This window comes from Oncorhynchus tshawytscha, linkage group LG28 (assembly GCF_018296145.1).
Source record: "Oncorhynchus tshawytscha isolate Ot180627B linkage group LG28, Otsh_v2.0, whole genome shotgun sequence".
In the NCBI taxonomy this organism is placed as follows: domain Eukaryota; kingdom Metazoa; phylum Chordata; class Actinopteri; order Salmoniformes; family Salmonidae; genus Oncorhynchus; species Oncorhynchus tshawytscha.
In genome coordinates, this window is record NC_056456.1 from 40434455 (window position 1) to 40457949 (window position 23495).

The 23495-nt window shown below is 42.2% G+C and overlaps 1 protein-coding gene across 2 annotated transcripts in view; it reads left to right on the top strand.

The window, feature by feature from the left end:
- Window positions 1-23495, top strand: part of LOC112238841 (receptor-type tyrosine-protein phosphatase mu-like) — a 503654-nt gene that overhangs the window by 158452 nt on the left and 321707 nt on the right. For both annotated transcript variants that reach the window (XM_042308178.1, XM_042308179.1), the window contains exon 3: window positions 6725-6999. In XM_042308178.1, coding sequence (XP_042164112.1) covers window positions 6725-6999 — 275 coding nt within the window. The remainder of the gene's footprint in view (window positions 1-6724; window positions 7000-23495) is intronic.

The window sequence follows — 23495 nt, forward strand, 5'->3', positions numbered from 1 at the left end:
GGACCCTAAGGGGTGAGGCAGTCCTGGGACCCTAAGGGGTGAGGTAGTCCTGGGGACCCTAAGGGGTGAGGCAGTCCTGGGACCCTAAGGGGTGAGGCAGTCCTGGGGACCCTAAGGGGTGAGGCAGTCCTGGGGACCCTAAGGGGTGAGGTAGTCCTGGGGACCCTAAGGGGTGAGGCAGTCCTGGGGACCCTAAGGGGTGAGGCAGTCCTGGAGACCCTAAGGGGTGAGGCAGTCCTGGGGACCCTAAGGGGTGAGGCAGTCCTGGGACCCTAAGGGGTGAGGCAGTCCTGGGGACCCTAAGGGGTGAGGCAGTCCTGGGACCCTAAGGGATGAGGCAGTCCTGGGACCCTAAGGGGTGAGGCAGTCCTGGGACCCTAAGGGGTGCAGTCCTGGGACCCTAAGTACACATTTGTTGTTTTTTTGCCCTAGAACTACACATCTGGTTCAAATAATGAAAGCTTGATGAGTTCGTTATATGAATCAGTTGTGTAGTTCCTAGTTCCAAAAACCAAAACGTGCACCCATCTGCTCTGCCTATGAGGTACTGTATGTACAGTATATTACACATTCTCCATATTCAACTCAGTAAATGCTCCATTTATAGGAAAACAAAAAAGGAAATCTCCACCAGATAGTTGCTGTGAGATGTGTCAGGGATAAGTGCCTTGCTCAAAGACACTCCGACAGATTTCCCACCTTGTCGGCTCTGGTATTAGAACCAGCAACCTCTCAGTTACTGGCCCAATGCTCTAAGCGCTAGCCGACCTGCCACTCGTTTCAGCTGCTGTACAGATCCCTTAGGACATATGTCTCAAATGATAAGCCTGTTCCCTATGAAGTTATCTTCGGTTGACGAGAGCCACTTTGTCAAACAGCAGTAGAAATTAATCGTGATACACAGAGATATGTATTGAGATGTTGTAGACTAGAGATCAATAAAGATTAGCAGAGATATATTGAGATGTTGTAGACTAGAGATCAATAGAGATTAACAGAGATATATTGAGATGTTGAAGACTAGAGATCAATAGAGATTAACAGAGATGTATTGAGATGTTGTAGACTAGAGATCAATAGAGATGTATTGAGATGTTGTAGACTAAATCAAATCAAATGTATTTGTAAAGCCCTTCTTGTGACCGTAGCGTACGTGTAGGTATGTACGGCAGGACCAAATCAGAGAGATAGGTAGGAGCAAGCCCATGTAATGCTTTGTAGGTTAGCAGTAAAACCTTGAAATCAGCCCTTGCCTTAACAGGAAGCCAGTGTAGGGAGGCTAGCGCTGAAGTAATATGATCAAATGTTTTGGTTCTAGTCAGGATTCTAGCAGCCGTATTTATCACTAACTGAAGTTTAGTAGTCTAACCAGTAGTCTAACCTAGAAGTAACAAAAGCATGGATGAATTTTTCTGCATCATTTGGAGATTAGGAGAGATTAATTGAGATATGTATTGAGATGTTGTAGACTAGAGCTCAGATCCCGTAACACAAACACTCAGGAGAGGTGTCGTTGCATGACCAACAAACTGGAAGAGGTTGTCTCCCCTCGCCTCCTGTACTCCTCCTCCTCCTCCTCTTTTTCCAATACAGACCAAACAACAAACTGGAAGAGGTTGTCTCCCCTCGCCTCCTGTACTCCTCCTCCTCCTCCTCTTTTTCCAATACAGACCAAACAACAAACTGGAAGAGGTTGTCTCCCCTCGCCTCCTGTACTCCTCCTCCTCCTCCTCCTTTTTCCAATACAGACCAAACAACAAACTGGAAGAGGTTGTCTCCCCTCGCCTCCTGTACTCCTCCTCCTCCTCCTCTTTTTCCAATACAGACCAAACAACAAACTGGAAGAGGTTGTCTCCCCTCGCCTCCTGTACTCCTCCTCCTCCTCCTCTTTTTCCAATACAGACCAAACAACAAACTGGAAGAGCTTGACTCAGTGTCACATCACAGCTCTTCTCTCTTCTCCTCTTCTCCTCTTCTCCTCCGCTCATCTCCTCCTCGCTCATTATCAGAGAGAGAGAGAGAGAGAGAGAGAGAGAGAGAGCGAGAGAGAGAGAGAGAGAGAGTTGGGTTCTGGTAAAGGTTTTGGTGAACTATCTCTCTTTTCCCCCCCTAAAGTACCTCAGCAAATCTGCAGAAAAGTTAGATTTGTGTCTGTGATTGAGCTCTGTGTAGGTATTTGATGACAAACGAGCAAAAACTTTTCTGCTTAGTCTATTTTGCTCTTATCTTTTCTGAACCGTGTAAAACTCTCCCTGTGTGATAATGAATTGTACTGGTGTACCGTGGGTAATATCAACGCAAAACCGTGTCACTTCTTCTGCGTTTCAGTATGTCTCACCTGTCCTTTCAGTACATCGTGTGTCTTCTCTCTGTGTAGCTGACAGCTATAGGCCTATGAGAGGATGATATATAGGGGTTGAATGTCTTGTCAATATATCCGTTCTGACTCGTGTCCTATTGGAGGATTGGATTAACCTTTTCGAGTTCAATCAAAATTGCTCTTTTTTTTTGTGTTATTTATTCCTCATCTTCTTTTCTTCTTAATTTACTCCGTCATTTGAGTTAAAAACCACCTCAGTATAGCTGTTGGTGAGATACTTCAGCAGTAAGGCTGGAGGAGGTGTGGTGTATGTATCTTAATCACGACGCAACGCCGAGTGCCTGAACACAGCCCTTAGCCGTGGTATATTGGCCATATACCACACACCCCCAAGGTGCCAGATTGCCATTATATTACCAAAGTAACTGGAGCAGTAAAAATAAATGGTATATGTTCTGATATACCACGGCTGTCAGCCAATCAGCATTCAGGGCTCGAACCACCCAGTTCATAATATGAGATATACATCAACTGCTCTCCTTGGGGTTAAGGGTCAATTCCATTTCAATTCCAGTCAATTCAGGAAGTACACTAGAAAATCAATAAAAAATTGGATCAAAATCCAATTATCTTCAATGCTTTTCAATGAGAAACATGGAATTTGTCTTACTGAATTGACTGGAATTAAAATGGTATTGACCTTAACCCTGTCTCTTCAATGCTTTTCAAATAGGAACATTTGGTATTTGGTTTACTGAATTGACTGGAATTGACATGGTACTGACCCTGTCAGAGTCAATGATTCAGAACAACACACAGTCCTCACACGGTCTTCGATCTCTACATAGGGAAACTTTGCTGACCACACTATTAAGGTGCTACAGAGGGTGGTGAGTACGGCCAAGCACATCACAGGGGCCAAGCTTCCTGCCATCCAGGACCTCTATGCCAGGCGATGTCAGAGAAAGGCCCTAAAACGTTGTCAGAATCCAGCCACCCAAGTCATAGAATGTTCTCTCTGCTACCGCACGGCAAGCGGTACCAATGTAGCAAGTCTGGAACCAACAGGACCCTGAACAGCTTCTACCCCCAGGACATAAGACTGCTAAATAGTTTATCAAGTAGCTACCCGGACTATCTGCATTGACTCTTTATATCTATCCTTTACCCCTACCTACAGTATACTGCTGTTACTGTCTATTATCTATCCCTTACCTCTACATACAGTATACTGCTGTTACTGTCTATTATCTATCCTTTACCCTTACCTACAGTATACTGCTGTTACTGTCTATTATCTATCCTTTACCCTTACCTACAGTATACTGCTGTTACTGTCTATTATCTATCCTTTACCCCTACCTACAGTATACTGCTGTTACTGTCTATTATCTATCCCTTACCCCTACCTACAGTATACTGCTGTTACTGTCTATTATCTATCCTTTACCCCTACATACAGTATACTGCTGTTACTGTCTATTATCTATCCCTTACCCCTACATACAGTATACTGCTGTTACTGTCTATTATCTATCCTTTACCCCTACCTACAGTATACTGCTGTTACTGTCTATTATCTATCCTTTACCCCTACATACAGTATACTGCTGTTACTGTCTATTATCTATCCTTTACCCCTACATACAGTATACTGCTGTTACTGTCTATTATCTATCCTTTACCCCTACCTACAGTATACTGCTGTTACTGTCTATTATCTATCCTTTACCCCTACCTACAGTATACTGCTGTTACTGTCTATTATCTATCCTTTACCCCTACCTACAGTATACTGCTGTTACTGTCTATTATCTATCCTTTACCCCTACCTACAGTATACTGCTGTTACTGTCTATTATCTATCCTTTACCCCTACCTACAGTATACTGCTGTTACTGTCTATTATCTATCCTTTACTACATACAGTATACTGCTGTTACTGTCTATTATCTATCCTTTACCCTTACCTACAGTATACTGCTGTTACTGTCTATTATCTATCCTTTACCCCTACCTACAGTATACTGCTGTTACTGTCTATTATCTATCCTTTACCCTACCTACAGTATACTGCTGTTACTGTCTATTATCTATCCTTTACCCCTACCTACAGTATACTGCTGTTACTGTCTATTATCTATCCCTTACCCTACCTACAGTATACTGCTGTTACTGTCTATTATCTATCCTTTACCCCTACCTACAGTATACTGCTGTTAGTGTCTATCTATCCTTTACCCTTACCTACAGTATACTGCTGTTACTGTCTATTATCTATCCTTTACCCTTACCTACAGTATACTGCTGTTACTGTCTATTATCTATCCTTTACCCCTACCTACAGTATACTGCTGTTACTGTCTATTATCTATCCTTTACCCCTACCTACAGTATACTGCTGTTACTGTCTATTATCTATCCCTTACCCCTACCTACAGTATACTGCTGTTACTGTCTATTATCTATCCTTTACCCCTACCTACAGTATACTGCTGTTACTGTCTATTATCTATCCTTTACCCCTACCTACAGTATACTGCTGTTACTGTCTATTATCTATCCTTTACCTCTACATACATGTACATGTCTACCTCAATGACCTCGTACCACTGCACATCGCCTCGGTAACCGGTACTTCCTGTATATAGACAAGTTATCATTCCTCATTGGCTATTTATCCCTCGTTATTATTTTCCTTTCATTTCTCTATTGTCTTCTTCTCTATATTGTTGGGAAGGGCCCATAAGTAAGTGTTTCACTGTTAATCTACACCTGTTGTTTATGCAGGGTAGCCTAGTGGTTAGAGTGTAGAGGCGGCAGGGTAGCCTAGTGGTTAGAGTGTAGAGGAGGCAGGGTAGCCTAGTGGTTAGAGTGTAGAGGCGGCAGGGTAGCCTAGTGGTTAGAGTGTAGAGGCAGCAGGGTAGACTAGTAGTTAAAGTGTAGAGGCGGCAGGGTAGCCTAGTGGTTAGAGTGTAGAGGCAGCAGGGTAGCCTAGTGGTTAGAGTGTAGAGGCGGTAGGGTAGCCTAGTGGTTAGAGTGTAGAGGCGGCAGGGTAGCCTAGTGGTTAGAGTGTAGAGGCGGCAGGGTAGCCTAGTGGTTAGAGTGTAGAGGCGGCAGGGTAGCCTAGTGGTTAGAGTGTAGAGGCGGTAGGGTAGCCTAGTGGTTAGAGTGTAGAGGCGGCAGGGTAGACTAGTAGTAAAAGTGTAGAGGCGGCAGGGTAGCCTAGTGGTTAGAGTGTAGAGGCAGCAGGGTAGCCTAGTGGTTAGAGTGTTGGACTAGTAACCGAAAGGTTGCAAGTTCATATCCCCGAGCTGACAAGGTACAAATCTGTCGTTTTGCCCCTGAACAGGCAGTTAACCCACTGTTCCTAGGCTGTCATTGAAAATAAGAATTTGTTCTTAACTGACTTGCCTAGTTAGATAAAGGTAAAATAAAATGTGACAAGTACAATTTAATTTAATAATACCTGTTATTGTCTTCCCTCCCCACAGTGGTGTCCTCTCCACTGCTGTGTGTATTAAGATGGCTCAATGCTATTTACAGGTGTAGGATCTTCATTTGATCAGTCTTTTGTTGCTGAGAATTTTCCTGCATCGCAGGAAAGCTTCATGATTGACATCAATTCACTGAAACCCCAGCACTAACGCATGGCAATATTAATTAACAATACTGCACATTTCATGTAGCCAAATCTGGCTAACTAGTAGCCCAACAACCGATTAAGCAACCTTAAGGACTAAACGTTCAAATCCTGTTTCGACATGATTATTTTGCTGCAACAATACTGGTTAAAGGAAGATCCTTCATCTGTAAATAAAGTTTGGTTTGGTTGGATGTGATCCTGTTTGTGTTACGGAGTTCTGACCCCCCAGCTACACAGTTCTGACCCCCCAGCTACACAGTTCTGACCCCCCAGCTACACAGTTCTGACCCCCAGCTACACAGTTCTGACCCCCAGCTACACAGTTCTGACCCCCAGCTACACAGTTCTGACCCCCAGCTACACAGTTCTGACCCCCCAGCTACACAGTTCTGACCCCCAGCTACACAGTTCTGACCCCTCCCAGCTACACAGTTCTGACCCCCAGCTACACAGTTCTGACCCCCAGCTACACAGTTCTGACCCCCCAGCTACACAGTTCTGACCCCCCAGCTACACAGTTCTGACCCCCAGCTACACAGTTCTGACCCCCCAGCTACACAGTTCTGACCCCCCAGCTACACAGTTCTGACCCCCCAGCTACACAGTTCTGACCCCCCAGCTACACAGTTCTGACCCCCAGCTACACAGTTCTGACCCCCCAGCTACACAGTTCTGACCCCTCCAGCTACACAGTTCTGACCCCCCAGCTACACAGTTCTGACCTCCATTTAATGTTCTCCTCTCCTCTGCTGCCCCAGATTCAGCCTTCATTATGGTCAACACGTCGGGGCGTTTCGCTGGTCAGAAGGCATTACTCCTGACTCCCCAGCTGAAGGAGAATGACACTCACTGTATCATCTTCCAGTACTTCCTGTCTGGACGCGAGGGGGCGGGACCGGGGCAGCTCAACGTGTACATCAGAGAGAACAACAGTCCACTGGGCATGCCCGTCTGGAACGTGTCTGGGCCAGCTACTAGAGCCTGGGTACAGGTAGAACTGGCCATCTCTACCTACTGGCCCAACTTCTATCAGGTGAGTTACCTTATCTCACCTTACCTTACACCCCACCTTACCTCACCTTAGTTTACCGTACCTTATCTCACCTTACCTTACCTTAGTTTACCTTACCTTATCTTACCTTACCTTACCCCCACCTTACCATACCTTAGTTTACCTTACCTTACCCTACCATACCTTAGTTTACCTTACCTTACCCTACCGTACCTTAGTTTACCTCACCTTACCTCATCTTACCTTACCTTAGTTTACCTTACATTAACTACATTTACCTTACCTTAGTTTACCCTACCTTACGTTACCTTAGGTTACATTGCTTTACATTACATTACCTTAGTTTACCTTACCTTAGTTTACCCTGCCTTACCTTAGTTTACATTACCTTAGTTTACATTACCTTAGTTTACCTTACCTTAGTTTACATTACCTTAGTTTACCTTACCTTAGTTTACATTACCTTAGTTTACCTTACCTTAGTTTACATTACCTTAGTTTACCTTACCTTAGTTTACCTTACCTTAGTTTACCTTACCTTAGTTTACATTACCTTAGCTTACATTACCTTAGTTTACATTACCTTAGTTTACATTACCTTAGTTTACCTGACGTTAGTTTACTTTACGTTTCCTTATTTTACCCTACCTTAGTTTACCTTATCTCACCGTACATTAACTTAGTTTACCTTGCCTCACCTTAGTTTACCCTACCTTACGTTACCTTAGTTGACATTACTTTGCATTACCTTACCTTAGTTTAGTTTACCTTACCTTACCTTAAATTACCTTAGTCTACATTACCTTACCTTACCTTACATTGCCTTAGTTTACCTTACCTTACGTTACCTATACCAGGGCTGCCCAACCCTCGTCCTGGAGATCTACTGTCCTGTAGGTTTTCAGTCCAACCCTCTTCCTGGGGATCTACTGTCCTGTAGGTTTTCAGCCCAACCCTCTTCCTGGAGATCTACTGTCCTGTAGGTTTTCAGGCCAACCGTCTTCCTGGAGATCTACTGTCCTGTAGGTTTTGAGTCCAACCCTCTTCCTGGAGATCTACTGTCCTGTAGGTTTTGAGTCCAACCCTCTTCCTGGAGATCTACCGTCCTGTAGGTCATCAGTCCAACCCTCTTCCTGGAGATCTACCGTCCTGTAGGTCATCAGTCCAACCCTCTTCCTGGAGATCTTACTGTCCTGTAGGTTTTGAGTCCAACCCTCTTCCTGGAGATCGACTGTCCTGTAGGTTTCAATACTGTACATCTATAATAAACTAATGTAATTGTATATATATATATACTATATAAAATCACACATCTGTCCATTAAAATAACATCAAATTGATCAGAAATACAGTGGAGACATTGTTAATGTTGTAAATGACTATTGTAGCTGGAAACGGCTGATTTTTTAATGGAATATCTACATAGGCGTACAGAGGCCCATTATCAGCAACCATCACTCCTGTGTTCCAATGGCACTTTGTGTTAGCTCATCCAAGTTGATCAATTTAAAAGGCCAATTGATCATTAGAAAACGCTTTTGCAATTTTGTTAGCACAGTTGAAAACTGTAATCCTTCCTTTTAAAAAATGAGCCGTTTCCAGCTACAATAGTCATTTACAACATTAACAATGTCTACACTGTATTTCTGATCAATTTGATGTTATTTTAATGGACCAAAAAAATGTGCTTTTCTCTCAAAAACAAGGATATTTCTAAGTGTCCCCAAACCTTTGAACGGTAGTGGATATATATATATTAGTATATATATATATATATATTAGTATATATATATATATATATTAGTATATATATATTATATATTAGTATATATATATTATATATTAGTATATATATATTATATATATATGAGTATATATATATATTATATATTAGTATATATATATTATATATTAGTATATATATATTATATATTAGTATATATATATTATATATATATGAGTATATATATATTATATATTAGTATATATATATTATATATTAGTATATATATATATATTAGTATGATACAATGCTTTATTGTCCTTTTTCAAGTAGATTCATTTTGGAGGCCAGCGATACATAGTTACTCACATCTGATTGTAGTGGCAGAGCAGACACAACAATGGCCTATTAAAACATGTTACATGTGATGAATATGAACCCTTTGTATCCATGGCAATAGGCCTATGTGTTTTTTTTCTCCCCTCAGCACCAGGTCTATATAATGTTCTACTCCACCAGAAAACTCATTTTCACCCATTACTTCCCCCATGGTACATCATCCCTGACCCTGGCACACCGAGCCCAGTGATTTCACACCCTGGACAATAGTGTTTCCAGGCCTCATTGAGGAAGAGACACAACTCACCAATGGTGTGTCTCAAATGGAACTCTCTTTCCCTATATAGTGCACTACTTTAGACCAGAGCCCTGTGGCACCCTATTCCCTATATAGTGCACTACTTTTGACCAGAGACCTATTGGTTTCCCTATAGGCCCTGGTTAAAAAAGGTGCACCATGTTAATTGATGCAGAGAGCCCTCTTGACCTCACGAACCAACAGGAGATTAGGCCCCACTGGGCTCTTTCATTATAGCTACAGGCCCCACTCAGTTATTTCATTATAGCTACAGGCTACAGGCCCACTAAGCTATTTCATTATAGTTACAGGCTACAGGCCCCATTTGGCTATTTCATTATAGCTACATTTCATTGTAAGACATCCAACCAACCCATTGATACAGTACAGAACAGACACTAAGACAACCAACCCATTGATACAGTACAGAATAGATACTAAGACAACCAACCAACCCATTGATACAGTAGAGAATAGATACTAAGACAACCAACCCATTGATACAGAACAGATACTAAGACAACCAACCCATTGATACAGTACATAATAGATACTAAGACAACCAACCCATTGATACAGAACAGATACTAAGACAACCAACCAACCCATTGATACAGAACAGATACTAAGACAACCAACCAACCCATTGATACAGTACAGAACAGATACTAAGACAACCAACCAACCCATTGATACAGAACAGATACTAAGACAACCAACCAACCCATTGATACAGTACAGAATAGATACTAAGACAACCAACCAACCCATTGATACAGTACAGAATGGATACTAAGACAACCAACAAACCCATTGATACAGTACAGAACAGATACTAAGACAACCAACAAACCCATTGATACAGTACAGAACAGATACTAAGACAACCAACCCATTGATACAGTACAGAATAGATACTAAGACAACCAACCCATTGATACAGTACAGAATAGATACTAAGACAACCAACCCATTGATACAGAACAGATACTAAGACAACCAACCCATTGATACAGTACATAATAGATACTAAGACAACCAACCCATTGATACAGAACAGATACTAAGACAACCAACCAACCCATTGATACAGTACAGAATAGATACTAAGACAACCAACCCATTGATACAGAACAGATACTAAGACAACCAACCAACCCATTGATACAGAACAGATACTAAGACAACCAACCAACCCATTGATACAGAACAGATACTAAGACAACCAACCCATTGATACAGTACAGAATAGATACTTAGACAACCAACCCATTGATACAGAACAGAATAGATACTAAGACAACCAACCCATTGATACAGAACAGATACTAAGACAACCAACCCATTGATACAGTACAGAATAGATACTAAGAGAACCAACCCATTGATACAGAACAGATACTAAGACAACCAACCCATTGATACAGTACAGAATAGATACTTAGACAACCAACCCATTGATACAGAACAGAATAGATACTAAGACAACCAACCAACCCATTGATACAGTACAGAACAGATACTAAGACAACCAACCCATTGATACAGAACAGATACTAAGACAACCAACCCATTGATACAGAACAGAATAGATACTAAGACAACCAACCAACCCATTGATACAGTACAGAATAGATACTAAGACAACCAACCAACCCATTGATACAGAACAGTACTAAGACAACCAACCCATTGATACAGTACATAATAGATACTAAGACAACCAACCCATTGATACAGAACAGATACTAAGACAACCAACCCATTGATACAGTACAGAATAGATACTAAGACAACCAACCCATTGATACAGTACAGAATAGATACTAAGACAACCAACCAACCCATTGATACAGAACAGATACTAAGACAACCAACCCATTGATACAGTACAGAATAGATACTAAGACAACCAACCAACCCATTGATACAGAACAGAATAGATACCAAGACAACTAACCCATTGATACAGAACAGATACTAAGACAACCAACCCATTGATACAGTACAGAACAGATACTAAGACAACCAACCCATTGATACAGAACAGATACTAAGACAACCAACCCATTGATACAGTACAGAATAGATACTAAGACAACCAACCCATTGATACAGTACAGAATAGATACTAAGACAACCAACCAACCCATTGATACAGTACAGAATAGATACTAAGACAACCAACCCATTGATACAGAACAGATACTAAGACAACCAACCAACCCATTGATACAGTACAGAATAGATACTAAGACAACCAACCCATTGATACAGAACAGATACTAAGACAACCAACCCATTGATACAGTACAGAATAGATACTAAGACAACCAACCCATTGATACAGTACAGAATAGATACTAAGACATTGAGTAGCATCCAGGTTTGTAAACATAAAGACAAAGATGCCACAGTCCTTGGCTCTTTAACACAGTAAAGACTGAAGTCTAACCAGGCCCAAATTGTCGTCAATAGCTACATACAACATTTCATTTCACACACGTCTCTACCCTTTTATGACAGTCTCTTGTTTATCGATGTGACATTCAGAGTTGTGAAGCAATGGCTTATAACACACACACGCACACACGCACACACACACACACACTCCATTATACATCTCAATGTGCTGTGGGAAATCCCAGACATCTGTTGCCATTCAACCCTCGGAGGGAACGGTATCTCTCTTTATAATGGTGTGTGTGTGTGTGTGTGTGTCTGTGTCTGTGTGTGTCTGTGTGTGTCTGTGTGTCTGTATGTCTGTATGTCTGTGTGTCGGTGTCGGTGTCTGTGTTAGTGTGTGTGTGTGTGTGTGTGTGTGTGTGTGTGTGATACATAAAGGTCTCAGTCTTTAAATTGACAACAAGGGAAAGTAATTTTGAAGACTAATGATCTCTGGGCCGTCTCTTCCTCACAAGGAAAATAAAAAATTAAAGAGCTAAAATAATTATAGGTGTCTTTGATTGCATAGTAAACTAAGTGTGTGTGTCTGTGTGTGTGTGTGTGTGTGTGTGTCTGTGTGTCTGTGTGTCTGTGTGTGTGTCTGTGTGTTTGTGTGTGTGTGTGTGTGTGTGTGTGTGTGTGTGTGTGTGTGTGTCTGTGTGTCTGTGTGTGTGTGTGTCTGTGTGTCTGTGTGTCTGTGTGTGTGTGTGTGTGTGTGTGTGTGTGTGTGTGTGTGTGTGTGTGTGTGTGTGTGTGTGTGTGTGTGTGTGTGTGTGTGTGTGTGTGTGTGTGTGTGTGTGTGTGTGCGTGTGTGTGTGTGTGTGTGATTGTCATAATGAAACCACCTGGTACTCTGATGTAATTCGGTAAGTACATGTTATGTTTTTTTATAAAGTCCATACGAGGTCTTTCATCTGAGATAATTACTCCTCTGTCAGGTCTTCCTAAAATTTAATTGAGGATGTCATCACATATTTATCATGTAATAAAATAATACCTATGTATTGCTATTCATACCGTAAACCAGGGTTTGATTTGTATGCGGTGATTTCAGTGCCAACATAAATTGTATTTGAATTCCCTAATTCTGAGTTGATATAACATTTTTTTTAAATTTGTAATGCACTAATAGAATCATTGAATTCATAAATTAAAGATATATTTCTTGATTTGAAACTGAATTGAGTGAACATTTCATTCAGTTTTAAAATTATATTTAAATTTAATTGAATATTCAAATTCACTATTTATATATTCTTGTTTCAATATGGTAGATATTGCATTCATTGTCTGCATATAAAGTTTACAAACTATCATTTCAAGTGGATCAAAGTTTCATTTATTCAACTTCTCAGTTTTCAAATTCAGTTCGGGTAAATTTTAGAAACCAGCGACAACATCCTGGTACTTTGCCAGCCAGGCAAGGTAGAAGAGAACAGATAGAATCACGCTCTCTCTCTGTGGTCAACAGAATCTCCTGGCGGTTTCGGAAGCCAATGTGGCATTGTCACGCCCTGGTCAAAGTATTTTGTGTTTATCTTTATGTATTTGGTCAGGCCAGGGTGTGGCATGGGGTTTTTGTAATTGTGGTGTGTTTGTCTTGGGGTTTTGGTGGTGGTATTGGGATTGTAGCTTAGTGGGTTGTCTAGCAAGGTCTATGGCTGTCTGGAGTGGTTCTCAATCAGAGGCAGGTGCTTATCGTTGTCTCTGATTGGGAACCATATTTAGGCAGCCATATTCTTTGAGTTGGTCGTGGGTGATTGTCCTGAGTGTCTTAATGTCCTTGTTTGATGTTAGTTGACACAAGTATAGGCTGTTTTCGGTTTTCGTTTCGTTTATTGTTTGTAGTGTTCGTGTTTAGTCGTGTTTACGTTTGTTTAAATAAACATGGATCGCAATCGACACGCTGCAGTTTGGTCCGACTCTCCTTCACTATATGAAAACCGTTACAGGCATGTTGAATTGATTTTCTTCCTGTTTATTTTTCTCGATCAGTTGAACCGTTGTGGCTATAAGCTATTATGAACCCATTTCCTGAAAGATAAGACTCTCTGAAACTGTTATCCTCTATCACAGGCCGCTTTGGAAGGGAGTGTCACAACACAACAACAACACAAGACATAATTTGACCCCTGTTTCATTGTATAGCAAAACCAAAGCGAATGGCTCCGTGGATTTGCTATAAACTGGGTTGTAAAATGTAGTTTGACTATAAACTGGGTTGTAAAATGTAGTTTGACTATAAACTGGGTTGTAAAATGTAGTTTGACTATAAACTGGGTTGTAAAATGTAGTTTGACTATAAACTGGGTTGTAAAATGTAGTTTGACTATAAACTGGGTTGTAAAATGTAGTTTGACTATAAACTGGGTTGTAAAATGTAGTTTGACTATAAACTGGGTTGTAAAATGTAGTTTGACTATAAACTGGGTTGTAAAATGTAGTTTGACTATAAACTGGGTTGTAAAATGTAGTTTGACTATAAACTGGGTTGTAAAATGTAGTTTGACTATAAACTGGGTTGTACATGTAGTTTGACTATAAACTGGGTTGTAAATGTAGTTTGACTATAAACTGGGTTGTAAAATGTAGTTTGACTATAAACTGGGTTGTAAAATGTAGTTTGACTATAAACTGGGTTGTAAATGTAGTTTGACTATAAACTGGGTTGTAAAATGTAGTTTGACTATAAACTGGGTTGTAAAATGTAGTTTGACTATAAACTGGGTTGTAAAATGTAGTTTGACTATAAACTGGGTTGTACATGTAGTTTGACTATAAACTGGGTTGTAAATGTAGTTTGACTATAAACTGGGTTGTAAATGTAGTTTGACTATAAACTGGGTTGTAAATGTAGTTTGACTATAAACTGGGTTGTAAATGTAGTTTGACTATAAACTGGGTTGTAAATGTAGTTTGACTATAAACTGGGTTGTAAATGTAGTTTGACTATAAACTGGGGAGTAAATGTAGTTTGACTATAAACTGGGTTGTACATGTAGTTTGACTATAAACTGGGGAGTAAATGTAGTTTGACTATAAACTGGGGAGTGAGAGGAAATGCATTGTTCCCAATTGAATACACATGGGATGTTCTGCTAACATGTCTTATGTACTGTACAATGAATAGAATACATACATTTGATTATGGATATGTATTTAAAGAGCTGTAGCCCATTAAAATTATAGCAAGTCTCCAACTTCCTTTGTTTATAGTTTATTTCAAAACAATAAGCCAGTGGCTGCAGACAGTGCTATTTAAATCAGTCCTGTATAAAAAAATATACTACTCAGTTATTTCCAGATTTCCAGATTATTTTCTCCCCCCCCCCTGTCTGTCACTCTGATTAATTAGGTGTGTTGAACTTCTCTCTGTGACATCAAGTGTTTGAGACTCCCCTCATCTCCTTTCATCTCCTCTCGTCTCTCCTCATCTCCTCTCCTCTCATCTCCTTTCATCTCTCCTCATCTCCTTTCATCTCCCCTCATCTCCTTTCATCTCCCGTCATCTACTTTCATCTCCTCTCATCTCTCCTCATCTCCTTTCATCTCCTCTCCTCTCATCTCCTTTCATCTCTCCTCATCTCCTTTCATCTCTCCTCATCTCCTTTCATCTCCTCTCAACTCCCCTCATCTCCTTTCATCTCCCCTCATCTCCTTTCATCTCCCCACATCTCCTCTCATCTCTCTTCATCTCCTTTCATCTCCTCTCCTCCCATCTCCTTTCATCTCTCCTCATCTCCTTTCATCTCCCCTCATCTCCTTTCCTCTTCCCTCATCTCCCCCATCTCCTCTCATCTCCTTTCATCTCCTCTCATCTCCCCTCATCTCCTTTCATCTTTCCTCATCTCCTTTCATCTCCCCTCATCTCCTCTCATCTCTCCTCATCGCCTTTCATCTCCTCTCATCTCCTCTCATCTCCCCTCATCTCCCCTCATCTCCTTTCATCTCTTCTCATCCCCTTTCATCTCATCTCCTTTCATCTCTCCCCACATCTCCTCTCATCGCATCTCATCTCCTCTCCTTTCCCCTCATCTCCCCTCATATCCTTTCATCTCCGCTCATCTCCTTTCATCTCTCCTCATCTCCTCTCCTCATCTCCTTTCATCTCCCCTCATCTCCTCTCATCTCCCCTCATCTGCTTTCATCTCATCTCCTCTCATCTCCTTTCGTCTCTCCTCATCTCCTTTCTTCTCCCCTCATATCCTCTCATCTCTCCTCATCTCCTCTCATCTCCTCTCCTCTCATCTCCCCCTATCTCCTCTCATCTCATCTCCTTTCATCTCCCCACATCTCTCATCTCATCTCATCTCCTCTCATCTCATCTCCTCTCATCTACCCTCATCTCCTCTCTTAATGATGGGTCAGAGACAATTATCCCCTGCACTATCATTGATGTTCAAATGAATTATATCAAAGCAATTAGACAGCGCTGACTGATGTCAGTAGCACAAACAAAAGATTTCAATTAGAGAGAGAAAAAGGAATGGGAGAGAGAGAGGGGGGTAGAGGGGGGTTGGTTAGGCTCTGCTGCCAGCGATGGTACAGACTGCCTTGGCCTTTTAATTTATTTTGATAGGAGTGTAATGAGGCCATAATTGTTAGCCTCTGCCTTTCGCTATGGAATATCTCGAAAAATATATATATAATTAGTAAAGAGAGGGAAGGAGAGAGAGAGATATGCAGGGAGAAAGAGAGAAATATACGGTGGAGATGAGATGCTTCTTATGGAGCCACTCCTTAGTTGCCCTGGCTGTGTGTTTCGGGTCGTTGTCATCCTGGAAGACCCAGCCACGACCCATCTTCAATGCTCTTACTGAGGAGGTTGTTGGCCAAGATCTCGCTATACATGGCCCCATCCATCCTCCCTTCAATACGGTGCAGTCGTCCTGTCCCCTTTGCAGAAAATCATCCCCAAAGAATGATGCTTCCACCTCCATGCTTCACGGTTGGGATGGTGTTCTTGGGGTTGTACTCATCCTTCTTCTTCCTCCAAACACGGCGAGTGGAGTTGAGACCAAAAAGCTCTATTTTTGTCTCATCAGACCACATGACCTTCTCCCATTCCTCCTCTGGATCATCCAGATTGTCATTGGCAAACTTCAGATGGGCCTGGACATGCGTTGGCTTGAGCAGGGGGATGTTGCGTGCGCTGCAGGATTTTAATCTATGATGGCGTAGTGTGTTACTAATGGTTTTCTTTGAGACTGTGGTCCCAGCTCTATTCAGGTCATTGACCAGGTCCTGTCGTGTAGTTCTGGGCTGATCCCTCACCTTCCTCATGATCATTGATGCCCCACAGGGTGGGAGCCCCAGACCGAGGGTGATTGACCGTCATCTTGAACTTCTTCCCTTTTCTAATAATTGCGCCAACAGTTGTTGCCTTCTCACCAAGCTGCTTACCTATTGTCCTTTAGCCCATCCCAGCCTTGTGCAGGTCTACAATTTTACCCCTGATGTCCTTACACAGCTCTCTGGTCTTGGCCATTGTGGATAGGTTGGAGTCTGTTTGAGTGTGTGGACAGGTGTCTTTTATACAGGTAACGAGTTCAAACAGGTGCAGTTAATACAGGTAATGAGTGGAGAACAGGAGGCTTCTTAAAGAAAACCAACAGGTCTGTGAGAGCCGGAATTCTTACTGGTTGGTAGGTGATCAAATACTTATGTAATGCAAATTAATTATTTTAAAATCATACAATATGATTTTCTGCATTTTTGTTTTAGATTCCGTCTCTCACAGTTATAGTGTATATATGATAAAAATTACAGACCTCTACATGTTTTGTAAGTAGGAAAACCTGCAAAATCGGCAGTGTATGAAATACTTGTTCTCCCCCGTATATATATCTCTCTCCTCTCTCTCCCCGTATCCTCTACATGCTTTGTAAGTAGGAAAACCTGCAAAATCGGCAGTGTGTCAAATACTTGTTCTCCCCACTGTATATGGGGAGAGAGAGGAGAGAGAGATACGGAGCTTTCGAGAAGTATTCAGATCCCTCAACTTGTTCCAGAGGTTGTGACGTTACAGCCTCACTCTAAAATTGATGAAGTGTTTTTAACCCTCACTAATCTACACACAATACCCCTTTAATGATAAACCAAAAACAGGTTTTTAGAATTTTTTTGCAAATGTATTACAAATTTAAAACTGAAATATCACATTTATGTAATTATTCAGACCCTTAACTCAGTACTTTGTTGAAACACCTTTGGCAGCGATTACAGCCTCGAGTCTTCATGTGTATGACGCTACAAGCTTGGCACACCTGTATTTGGGGAGTTTCTCCCATTCTTCTCTGCAGATCCTCTCAAGCTTTGTCAGGTTGGATGGGGAGCGTCGGAGCACAGCTATTTTCAGGTCTCTCCAGAGATGTTCGATCGGGTTCAAGTCTGGGCTCTGGCTGGGCCACTAAAGGACATGGAGAGTGAAAGGGAGAGACAAAGAGAGAGGAGGGAGAGAGAGAGACAGAATGGGGGAGACAAAGAGAGAGGAGGGAGAGAGAGAGAGACAGAAAGGGAGAGACAAAGAGAGAGGAGGGAGAGAAACAGAAAGGGAGAGACAGAGAGAGAGGAGGGAGAGAGAGAGACAGAAAGGGGGAGACAAAGAGAGAGGAGGGAGAGAGAGAGAGACAGAAAGGGGGAGACAAAGAGAGAGGAGGAAGAGAGAGAGACAGAAAGGGGGAGATGAAGAGAGAGGAGGGAGAGAGAGAGACAGAAAGGGGGAGACAAAGAGAGAGGAGGAAGAGAGAGAGACAGAAAGATGGAGACAAAGAGAGAGGAGGGAGAAAGAGAGACAGAAAGTGGGAGACAAAGAGAGAGGAGGAAGAGAGAGAGACAGAAAGATGGAGACAAAGAGAGAGGAGGGAGAGAGAGAGACAGAAAGATGGAGACAAAGAGAGAGGAGGAAGAGAGAGAGACAGAAAGATGGAGACAAAGAGAGAGGAGGGAGAGAGAGAGACAGAAAGATGGAAACAAAGAGAGAGGAGGAGAGAGAGAGACAGAAAGTTGGAGACAAAGAGAGAGGAGGGAGAGAGAGAAAGAAAGGGAGAGACAAAGAGAGAGGAGGAAGAGAGAGAGACAGAAAGATGGAGACAAAGAGAGAGGAGGGAGAGAGAGAGACAGAAAGATGGAGACAAAGAGAGAGGAGGGAGAGAGAGAGACAGAAAGATGGAGACAAAGAGAGAGGAGGGAGAGAGAGAGACAGAAAGGGAGAGACAAAGAGAGAGGAGGGAGAGAGAGACAGAAAGGGGGAGACAAAGAGAGAAGAGGAAGGGAGAGAGACAGAAAGGGAGAGACAAAGAGAGAGAGAGAGATTCTTATCTAAAGGCATTCTGTCAGTCTGCCTGCCTGCCTGCCTGCCTGCCTGCCTGCCTGCCTGCCTGCTTGCCTGTCTGTCTGTCTGACTGCCTCTGCCAGACTGTAAATTACTGTACTGTAGCTAGTCTCTCTGTCAGTACTGGAAAAGGAATGATATACCCATCAGTTGGTACAGTACAGAGGATAATGTAGGATTCTAGATTGGATATATCAGTTGGTACAGTACAGAGGATAATGTAGGATTCTAGATTGGATATGTCAGTTGGTACAGTACAGAGGATAATGTAGGATTCTAGATTGGATATATCAGTTGGTACAGTACAGAGGATAATGTAGGATTCTAGATCGGAAAAATCAGTTGGTACAGTGCAGAGGATAATGTAGGATTCTAGATTGAATATATCAGTTGGTACAGTACAGAGGATAATGTAGGATTCTAGATTGAATATATCAGTTGGTACAGTACAGAGGATAATGTAGAATTCTAGATTGAATATATCAGTTGGTACAGTGCAGAGGATAATGTAGGATTCTAGATTGAATATATCAGTTGGTACAGTGCAGAGGATAATGTAGGATTCTAGATTGGATATATCAGTTGGTACAGTACAAAGGATAATGTAGGATTCTAGATTGGATATATCAGTTGGTACAGTGCAGAGGATAATGTAGGATTCTAGATTGAATATATCAGTTGGTACAGTACAGAGGATAATGTAGGATTCTAGATCGGAAAAATCAGTTGGTACAGTGCAGAGGATAATGTAGGATTCTAGATTGAATATATCAGTTGGTACAGTACAGAGGATAATGTAGGATTCTAGATTGGATATATCAGTTGGTACAGTACAGAGGATAATGTAGGATTCTAGATCGGATATATCAGTTGGTACAGTACAGAGGATAATGTAGGATTCTAGATTGAATATATCAGTTGGTACAGTACAGAGGATAATGTAGGATTCTAGATTGAATATATCAGTTGGTACAGTACAGAGGATAATGTAGGATTCTAGATCGGATATATCAGTTGGTACAGTACAGAGGATAATGTAGGATTCTAGATTGAATATATCAGTTGGTACAGTACAGAGGATAATGTAGGATTCTAGATTGAATATATCAGTTGGTACAGTACAGAGGATAATGTAGGATTCTAGATTGGATATATCAGTTGGTACAGTACAGAGGATAATGTAGGATTCTAGATTGGATATATCAGTTGGTACAGTACAGAGGATAATGTAGGATTCTAGATCGGATATATCAGTTGGTACAGTACAGAGGATAATGTAGGATTCTAGATTGAATATATCAGTTGGTACAGTGCAGAGGATAATGTAGTATTCTAGATTGAATATATCAGTTGGTACAGTACAGAGGATAATGTATGATTCTAGATTGAATATATCAGTTGGTACAGTGCAGAGGATAATGTAGGATTCTAGATTGAATATATAAGTTGGTACAGTACAGAGGATAATGTAGGATTCTAGATTGGATATATCAGTTGGTACAGTACATAGGATAATGTAGGATTCTAGATTGGATATATCAGTTGGTACAGTGCAGAGGATAATGTAGGATTCTAGATTGAATATATCAGTTGGTACAGTACAGAGGATAATGTAGGATTCTAGATTGAATATATCAGTTGGTACAGTGCAGAGGATAATGTAGGATTCTAGATTGAATATATCAGTTGGTACAGTACAGAGGATAATGTAGGATTCTAGATCGGAAAAATCAGTTGGTACAGTGCAGAGGATAATGTAGGATTCTAGATTGAATATATCAGTTGGTACAGTACAGAGGATAATGTAGGATTCTAGATTGAATATATCAGTTGGTACAGTACAGATGATAATGTAGGATTCTAGATTGAATATATCAGTTGGTACAGTACAGAGGATAATGTAGGATTCTAGATTGGATATATCAGTTGGTACAGTACAGAGGATAATGTAGGATTCTAGATTGAATATATAAGTTGGTACAGTACAGAGGATAATGTAGGATTCTAGATTGGATATATCAGTTGGTACAGTACAGAGGATAATGTAGGATTCTAGATTGGATATATCAGTTGGTACAGTACAGAGGATAATGTAGGATTCTAGATTGAATATATCAGTTGGTACAGTACAGAGGATAATGTAGGATTCTAGATTGAATATATCAGTTGGTACAGTACAAAGGATAATGTAGGATTCTAGATTGAATATATCAGTTGGTACAGTACAGAGGATAATGTAAGATTCTAGATTGAATATATCAGTTGGTACAGTACAGAGGATAATGTAGGATTCTAGATTGAATATATCAGTTGGTACAGTACAGAGGATAATGTAGGATTCTAGATTGAATATATCAGTTGGTACAGTACAGAGGATAATGTAGGATTCTAGATTGGATATATCAGTTGGTACAGTACATAGGATAATGTAGGATTCTAGATTGAATATATCAGTTGGTACAGTACAGAGGATGTTCGTTCAGTTAGTGTATGATGGCATGTTAAACATGTGAAGACCAAGCCTCTCTTCCAGTTACAGCTCTCTCCACCACTCCCTAGTTTTGGGGTAGGACTGGCATTCCATTTACCCACAATGCAAACTCCTCACCATAGCTATAACATTCTCTACCATCTACTATAAACCACAGGACATTACTCTAATATTCTGTAGGTACCTGCCTTAGTCTGTCACCTGCTTATAGTCTGGGTCTCATCCCAGCTAACATTCCGTATGGACCTGCCCTGGTCTGTCATCCACTTATAGCCTGGGCCTCATCCCAGCTAACATTCTGTATGGACCTGCTCTGGTCTGTCATCCACTTATAGCCTGGGCCTCATCCCAGATAACATTCTGTAGGGACCTGCCCTGGTCTGTCATCCACTTATAGTCTGGTCTCATCTCCTCTCTGTCGTCACCTGTAGTCTGGTGTCATCCCCTATAGTCTGGTCTCATCCCCTCTCTGTCATCCCCTGTAGTCTGGTCTCATCCCCTCTCTGTCATCCCCTATAGTCTGGTCTCATCCCCTCTCTGTCATCCCCTGTAGTCTGGTCTAATCCCCTTTCTGTCGTCCCCTGTAGTCTGGTCTCATCCCCTCTCTGTCGTCTGGTCTCATCCCCTCTCTGTCATCCCCTATAGTCTGGCCTCATCCCCTCTCTGTCATCCCCTGTAGTCTAGTCTCATCCCCTCTCTGTCATCCCCTGTAGTCTGGTCTCATCCCCTCTCTGTCCTCCACTGTAGTCTGGTCTCATCCCTCTCTGTCATCCCCTGTAGTCTGGTCTCATCCCCTCTCTGTCATCCCCTGTAGTCTAGTCTCATCCCCTCTCTGTCATCCCCTGTAGTCTGGTCTCATCCCCTCTCTGTCCTCCCCTGTAGTCTGGTCTCATCCCCTCTCTGTCGTCCCTGTAGTCTGGTCTCATCCCCTCTCTGTCATCCCCTGTAGTCTGGTCTCATCCCCTCTCTGTCATCCCCTGTAGTCTGGTCTCATCCCCTCTCTGTCGTCCCCTGTAGTCTGGTCTCATCCCTCTCTGTCTTCCCCTGTAGTCTGGTCTCATCCCCTCTCTGTCGTCCCCTGTAGTCTGGTCTCATCCCCTCTCTGTCCTCCCCTGTAGTCTGGTCTCATCCCTCTCTGTCCTCCCCTGTAGTCTGGTCTCATCCCCTCTCTGTCCTCCCCTGTAGTCTGGTCTCATCCCCTCTCTGTCGTCCCCTGTAGTCTGGTCTCATCCCCTCTCTGTCGTCCCCTGTAGTCTAGTCTCATCCCCTCTCTGTCATCCCCTGTAGTCTAGTCTCACCCCAGCTGTGTCATCCCCTGTAGTCTAGTCTCATCCCCTCTCTGTCCTCCCCTGTAGTCTAGTCTCATCCCCGCTCTGTCATCCCCTGTAGTCTGGTCTCATCCCATCTCTGTCATCCCCTATAGTCTGGTCTCATCCCCTCTCTGTCATCCCCTGTAGTCTGGTCTCATCCCCTCTCTGTCATCCCCTGTAGTCTGGTCTCATCCCCTCTCTGCCGTCCCCTATAGTCTGGTCTCATCCCCTCTCTGTCATCCCCTATAGTCTGGTCTCATCCCCTCTCTGTCGTCCCCTGTAGTCTGGTCTCATCCCCTCTCTGTCATCCCCTGTAGTCTAGTCTCATCCCCTCTCTGTCATCCCCTGTAGTCTAGTCTCATCCCTCTCTGTCGTCCCCTGTAGTCTAGTCTCATCCCCTCTCTGTCATCCCCTGTAGTCTAGTCTCATCCCCTCTCTGTCATCCCCTGTAGTCTAGTCTCATCCCCTCTCTGTCCTCCCCTGTAGTCTGGTCTCATCCCCTCTCTGTCCTCCCCTGTAGTCTAGTCTCATCCCCTCTCTGTCATCCCCTGTAGTCTAGACTCATCCCCTCTCTGTCC